At 66.8% G+C, this 6,839-nt stretch overlaps 1 protein-coding gene across 1 annotated transcript; it reads left to right on the forward strand.

Moving 5' to 3' along the window:
* The first annotated feature begins 4,246 nt into the window (after positions 1 to 4,246).
* LOC102562150 (C-C motif chemokine 19) lies at positions 4,247 to 6,070 on the forward strand. The gene is made up of 4 exons (XM_006260723.4): positions 4,247 to 4,348; positions 4,641 to 4,758; positions 4,883 to 5,042; positions 5,321 to 6,070. Exons 1-3 carry the CDS (start codon positions 4,288 to 4,290, stop codon positions 5,037 to 5,039), a joined length of 336 nt encoding a protein of 111 aa, XP_006260785.1. The 5' UTR covers positions 4,247 to 4,287; the 3' UTR covers positions 5,040 to 5,042; positions 5,321 to 6,070.
* Positions 6,071 to 6,839: the final 769 nt, after the last annotated feature.

Genomic DNA, 6,839 nt, shown 5'->3' on the forward strand with positions numbered 1-6,839 from the left:
TGGGCAGCAGCTCTGCAGACAAGGACCTGGGGGGACAGGGGACAATGAGATGGAGATAAGCCAGCAGCGTGCCCTTGTTGCCCAGGCTATCGGCATCCTGGGTGCATTGGTAGGAGCGTTGTGGCAGATCGAGGGCAGCGATTCATCCCCTCTATTCAGCACTGGGGAGGCCACATCTGGAGTCCTGTGTCCACCTGTGTGGACACATTGGAGAGAGTCCAGTGGAGGCCAACGAAAGTGGTTGTGGGGCTGGGGGACAGGACTGGGGAGGAGCAGCTGAGGGAACTGGGCTGATTGAGTCTGAACCGTAGGTCAGGGCTATAAGGGGGCGTTCAAGGGTGTCAGGAGCACAAGGGATGCGCACAGCGGGGCTCTGGGTGCAGGCTCCAGGGGAGGCCCCCCCAGTGTGGAGCACAGCCAGGGAGACACCGCCCTGGGTGTGCGGGGACCCTCCACCCGGCACAGCCCCAGCGTCGCTGGCTCCTCTTGCAGCTGCTGGCCCTTGCTTTGCTCAAGATCTCCGGCCTGGCAGGACGCAGCCGGGCTGGAGCCCAGACGGAGCGTGAGCTCCTGCGAAAGGCAGCACGCCCCAAACCCCGTGAGAGCAGGGCCCGGGCGGAGGAAGTCCCTGCCCTGGGTGCAGCTCCAGCCCAGCAAACGGTCCCTTCCGGCCGTGGGGCTGAAGTCTCAGCAGCGCCCGTTCCTGCCCCTCAACCCCAGCACTGCCCCCAGCCCTGCCCCGTCCTCTGCCCCGAAGCCCAGTGCCCCATTGCCTGCGCCCGAGGCCGCGGTGCCCCGACCCACTGCAGAGGGGCTTTGCAGGGGTGCTTGTGCGTGCGCCCGTCCCTGCTCTGATGTCCTGGGGGGTTCCCAGCCTGCAGCCCCAGGCTTCATGCTGCCAGTCCTGGTCCTGGTCCTGGTCCTGGTCCTGGTGCTGGTCCTGGACCTGCCCGGGGCCGTGGGGGGGTTCTGTCCCCAGCTCGGCTCCCCCGACGCGCCTCCGGGTACGGCTTGACGCCCCACGCCGGGCCAGGCCCCGGGGCTCCTCCTGCCTGGCCCGTGCCCCGCGCTGGCTGGGTGTCCCCGTGCTTCCCGCATGGGTCGGGGCTTCCCCTGGCTCTGAGCTCTGCCCTGGCGTGTCCAGAGCTTCCCGCCATCCTCCCCCCGGCCCGTGCTGTCTCCCCGGGTGGTCGGCGCTGCCGGGCACGGCGCCCACGGCCCCTCGCTGCGCGGCGCCAGCTGCACCCCATCTGTCGTGGAGAAGGGGTTTGGGCCCCTTTTCTGGGTCTGGACCCTAGCCTCCCCTGCCAGCCCTGGCTCCCCATGGGCAGGACCTCTTTCCCTGAGGCCCGGGCCCCTCGGATGTCCCCCGAGGGTCTGGCTCCGGGCGGCCCTGCTGGTCCGCTCCTGCCCGAGGTCCCCGTCCCCAGGGCCCGCGCAGGACGTGCCGGGGGCTGCGTGCTGGAGCTGGGGGCTGTGCCCGACTGCAGCCCCTCGAGGGCATGGTGAGGGGGTATCCCTGGGGGGGCTTTGCTTTGGCACTGCAGGGGTTAACGCCTGCCCTACATGTGTCTGGGTCAGGGTGGCGACCGGGGGGTGTTTGTGTACGGGGGGCAGACCCCGACCCCAGCCTACCTGGGGTGTCGCGTGAGTGACCCCCAGCCACCCCCTTGCATTTCCCATCATGCCGTGCTGCAGGCGGGACCCCCTGCTCTCCCCATCCCTGCACGAAGAGCTGGGGGGTCGGGGGCGCGCGGAGCCCTGACTTCCAGCACTCCCCCCCATCCCCCATGCCGTTCCCTGCAAGACCATCCTGTCCATGGAGCCTGGGCCTGGGCCAGCCCCGTTCCCGAGCACGGGGGCTTTCCAGGCCCCCGGGGACTGGGATGCAGGAAGGAGGCTGCGGGTCTGCAGCGAGCCGGGGCCGGGGGGGCTGAGGCTGCCAGCGGTTCCTGGATGCATCCTCAGGGAAGCAGGAAACTGGGATGGAAAATCCCCCCTGCCCCTGCCCCTACCCCTGTGCTGCCCCTGCCTGGGGTTAGACACTAGTCTCTGGGCTGATCCCGGGGTACATGGAGCCGAGGTGGCAACATGCAGCCCCTTGCTCAGCTGACAGCCAGGGCACAGCTGGGTGGATTGGGGGCACCCAGCGCTGCTTGTGCCTGGGTTGCAGGGGGTGCCAGTGTCCAGGGCTGGCAGGGAGCTGACAGCATTTGGCATTGGGGTCAGGCCCCCACCGGCATCGCCGCAGCATCATGGAGGTGGCCAGGGACCACAAAGCACCAGGCACCTGAGGGGTGCACAAGAGCCCTGCACCGGGGGACAAACTTCCCCAGATGACCCCTGCCCCTCTGGGGACTCTGGATGACCTCTGACCCTGGGGTGACTTCAGATGCCCCCAGGTCTGGCCTAACAAGGCCGCAGCTTCCCCAGGCAGGAGGCAGCAGGGGGCACGGGGCAGGAGGCAGGTCCCAGCCTTCCTGCACCAGAGCTGGGGCAAGGGGAAGGTGCAGGATGGGTCCGGCAGTGCTGCGGGGGGGAGAGCTCGGCTGCAGCCTTCCAGGCTCCCCTCGGCCCCCGGAGCCGGACAGTGGTGCTCACACTGGTGCATGATATATACACACTTACAAGCCAATGGACATGCGCACATGTACAGTACACACAAACATACAAGCACACACGCACATAAGCACACATACATGCACATGCAGATACACAAATGCATATACGTACACAGGCACACATAGACAAGCATATATGGACACATGCACACATGCACATGCAGGTGTACACACATATGCGCAGACCCAGCATGCGTGTATGTATGCATGCACAACTAGTGAAGAACACACGCACACATTTGCACACACGTGCACACTGCTGCAGGTACCTATACTTGCCCCTATACAGATGCGTATGCGTGCACAGATGCACACAACCTTGCAGTTGCATATCCTGGCGTGTGGGCACAGCCCCTGCTCCCCATGCCCTGGGCACAAGCTGACTTGCAGCCCCACCACCCCACGTGCACCCAGCCGCTCCTCCCCACCAGCCCAGGCGGCTCTGTCTTGGGCCTAGATCTTTGTGTTCACGCTGCCTCTTTGCCCCTGACTCCTCTGCCCCCACAGCCTGCCTCCTGACACCCTGCCTGCGCACGCCTCACGTGCCAGGTGAGAATGGCAAGGCCAGGCCTTTCACACATGCTCAGCACTTCCCTCAGCACTTCCCTCCCGCACGGGCCACGTTCCAGCCGGGCCCAGCGCCAGGCGTGGGTCAGCATGGATGTGCTCCAAGCCACAAGGACACAGCCCCAGCCAGGGGCTTTCCAGGCACGGGACAGCACGGCTTCTCAAGCGGGCATCGTGCAGCTCCTGGCAAGGGGGAGAGCGGGGACAAGGCCAAGTGCTGCAGGCCCATCTGTCTGCTTGTCTCTAGGCCTGTCCACCCATCCACCTCACACACCTCTTCCCCATGGCCCTGCTCCCACCCCAGGAGGGTTGTCTACACTAGGGCAGCCCGGGCTCTGCGCCTGCTCCTGCAGCAGAAGGAGTGGCAGAGCTGGAGCTGGGCAGGGGAGCCGGGTCCCAGGGAGCCTGCAGCCCATGGCCTGGCAGGTTTTAGGGGGAGCTTTGGTGCAGAGCCCAGGACCCGGCTGGCAGGGCCAGCCCTGGGGACAGGAGCCAGGGGAAGGCCAAGGCTGTCTGGACCTGTGCACGGATAAGGCAGCTGGGCACGGGGTTGTTGCACCAGAGGCCTGTGCAGCCGGCGCCAGGCCCTGTACCCAATCCCAGGGGGGGAGGCTGCCATGGGAGAGCCTGGCTGGGTGCAGGAGACATGCCCAGGGCCGGGGTAGCGGGCCTGTGCCCAGGGCTCCCCGAGGGGTCTCCAGCCTCTGGCCCAGCCTGGCATGGAGATGCAGCTCCTGCACCTGACTCCTGGGTCCACGGGGCTGAGGCTGGGCTCCGCTCCGGGGGACACGAAGCTCCAGGCGTGCAAAGGGGGCTCTACTCCTGCCCCCCACTCTCGCAGGCTGCAGGGCCTGGGGGGCTGGATCCTCCCTTGGCCCGGCCCCTTGAGCCTCCCTCGTACGGCTCTGGGCTGTTTGCCCCTCGGTGTGCAGGGAGCTCGTGCAAAGGGGAATCCCAGCCCCTGACCCCCCCACTGCAACCAGGAAGAGGTCAGTGGGAGGAGGGGAGAGGGGCTGGGGCCTCATGCTCTGGCCCAGCATAAATACCAGCACAGGAGGGCCAGGGCCAGAACTGTGTCCTGACTGCTCTCAGCTGCACCATGGATCCTCGCCTCCTCCTGCCCCTGCTGCTGCTGGCTGTCCTCGGCCTCCACACCCAGGGTAAGCAGGGCACAACGCCACCAGGCCCCACAGGGCTTGGGGTGATGGCTGGGGGTCCGGGGGGCTCCAACCACTGTTCCTGCTGGGGCAACACGTCAACTGGCCTGGCCTCCGCCACTGGCGCTGCATGGACCCGGTCACATCCCCCGTCCAGGTGCTGACAAAGGGGCTGCAGTCACGGAGCCCCAAGGCTGCTGTGTGTCCAGCGGGGCTGGGGCTGGGAAGCAGGGGCAGAAGTGCGTCCCCTTCCCTGCATCTAACCGAGCCCCCCGGCCCCTCTGTTTGCCCCCAGGCTCTGAACCTGCAGCCGACTGCTGCCTGAAGCTTGGCCTGAAGGCCATCCCGAACCGGATCGTGAAGTCCTACCGCATCCAGACCCCCGAGTCTGGGTGCTCCGTCCGGGCTGTGGTGTGAGTACCGGGGGCACCGTGCAGAAAGGGGAGACCTGACCTGGGGCTCAGCCCTGGGCAGTGGAGCAGGGAAAGGCTCTGGGTCCCTGGTCCTCATCACCACTGTCCTTCTGCCTCCGCACAGGTTCACCACCTACAAGGACAAGAATCTGTGTGCCCCTCCGGACGCACCCTGGGTCACTGACCTGATGAAGAAGCTGGATGGGAAGCCGCAGTCCCTTCGCCGGCTCAGGAAGCAGAAGGGGGGCAACAAGTCCCGGGGGAAGCAGAACAGGGTGTGAGAGGTGGGCACAGCTGAGCTGGGGCGGTGGGGTGGAAGTGGTGGGGGGACTCAGCACTTGGTCCCCAGTACTGGGAGGGGAGGGGGCACCTGGCCGGGGTCTCGGACCAGCCCTGCGGCCCCTTGCTGGTGCTGGGGCCGGCACCTGCGAGCAGGGCTCGAGGGGGGCATCTCCTGTACCTGTCATCCTGGCCCGGGGCTCATGTCGTGGGATGCAGGGTGGGTATCTGGGGGAAGTCGCGGCACCCCTGTAACCCCTCCCTGCTCTTCTCCTCCCCCCAGGACACTTCCCCCCGCCCCACGGAGCCAGGCCGGCAGTGAACGTCTGTGACCTGTGCCACATCCTCTGCCTGATCTCTGCCTGCCCCACGCCACGACTGCATCTCCCGCCGTGCCCTGAAGCCTCCTGCACCTGCCCCCAGATCTCCCGCTCAAAGCCCCCAGACCCTCTGCGTTGCACACCCAGGATGGAGGCAGCACCGTGGAGGCATGGGCATCCCCAGTCCAGCGTGGCGTCTGACCCTGGCAAGACGGGCCCCGATCCCTGCAGACAGGCCCCGGTGGAGCTGAACCAGGCACCTTCCCGCTTGCCGCGGGGCTCGTGAGCGCAGGGTCCTTGTGGCGGACACTTAGCACCAGGTCCTCGCCGAGCGCTCCGGGGCTACTGGCCCCCTTTGCCGCCCTGCCCAACCCAGCACGGGGTTGCAAAGTCTCCGATCAGGCTGGAAGACCTGCAGCCAGCGGGAGCAGGGACCACGCGGGGAGTCATCAGCCCCGGGCCGGGGGACCAGGCTGTGCTGCCCTCCGAGCCGTGGCCGTCGGAGCCGGGGGCCGGGACCAGGCCTGTCCGTGCAGCTCCCAGCACCAAACGCCTCCTCGCTCCCTTGCTCCCAGGTCACTGCCTCTCCCAGGACTGTTTGCAAACCTCCACTGAGACTGTGAAGCTGCTGCCATGCCCCGAGCTCCCCGGAGCCGCCCGCTGCGGCCCGGCCCGCGCTCTGCCTGCAAGGTTCAGCCAATAAACGGGTTGTACAAACCAACGCAGACTCGTGCTGGTGCCTGGGGACGGGCAGGTGGGCTGGGGGTGAGGGGGCCTGGGCTGGGGATGAAGACCCTGCTCCGGCTGAGCCGCGGTCTGGGTGTCTATATCACAGAGCTCCTGTCCTCAGCAGCTATCACAGAGATCAGGGTTGTTGTACCCCTTGTGCAGATGGGCAAACTGAGGCACAAGGAGGGAAAGGGACTTGCCAGAGGAGACCTGAAAGATCGGTGGTGGAGTCAGGATGAGATCCTAGCTCACCCACCACTAGTCCATGCAGCCTCCCTGCCAGCCCCTGGCCTCGGCGCTGTGGGGGAGCCTGGGTCCAAGTGGGGGCTCACTGCTCACCCTTGGCCTTGACCCCCGCCGAGCCGTGCACCAGTTCAGCAGGCGCCTGCTCCGGCTTGCTCCCAGCAAGGTGGCGAGTGCCAGGTCCCAGGTGCAGGTGCTGGTGCTCACGAGCCCCTCAGCACCTCCTGGGAAGGATGCGTTCGACCCTGTGACCCCAATGCCTCCTCCAGCGCTTGAGGAGGGCTCACTGATGCACCTTGAGCCAGAGTGTATGCAGCCGGCGCCAGGCCCTGCACACATCGGCAGCAGGGGAGGCTGGCACAGGAGAGCCCGGCTCGGCTGGGGAGACATGCCCAGGGCTGGGGCAGGGAAGCTGTGCCCAGGGCTCCCCATGCCCAGACTCCTCCACATCAGGTGACCTTTCCTAACTCAGCACCTGGGACACCTGTAGCCTGCCCCAAATTGTCCCCA

This window comes from Alligator mississippiensis, chromosome 3, assembly GCF_030867095.1.
Source record: "Alligator mississippiensis isolate rAllMis1 chromosome 3, rAllMis1, whole genome shotgun sequence".
In the NCBI taxonomy this organism is placed as follows: Eukaryota; Metazoa; Chordata; order Crocodylia; family Alligatoridae; genus Alligator; species Alligator mississippiensis.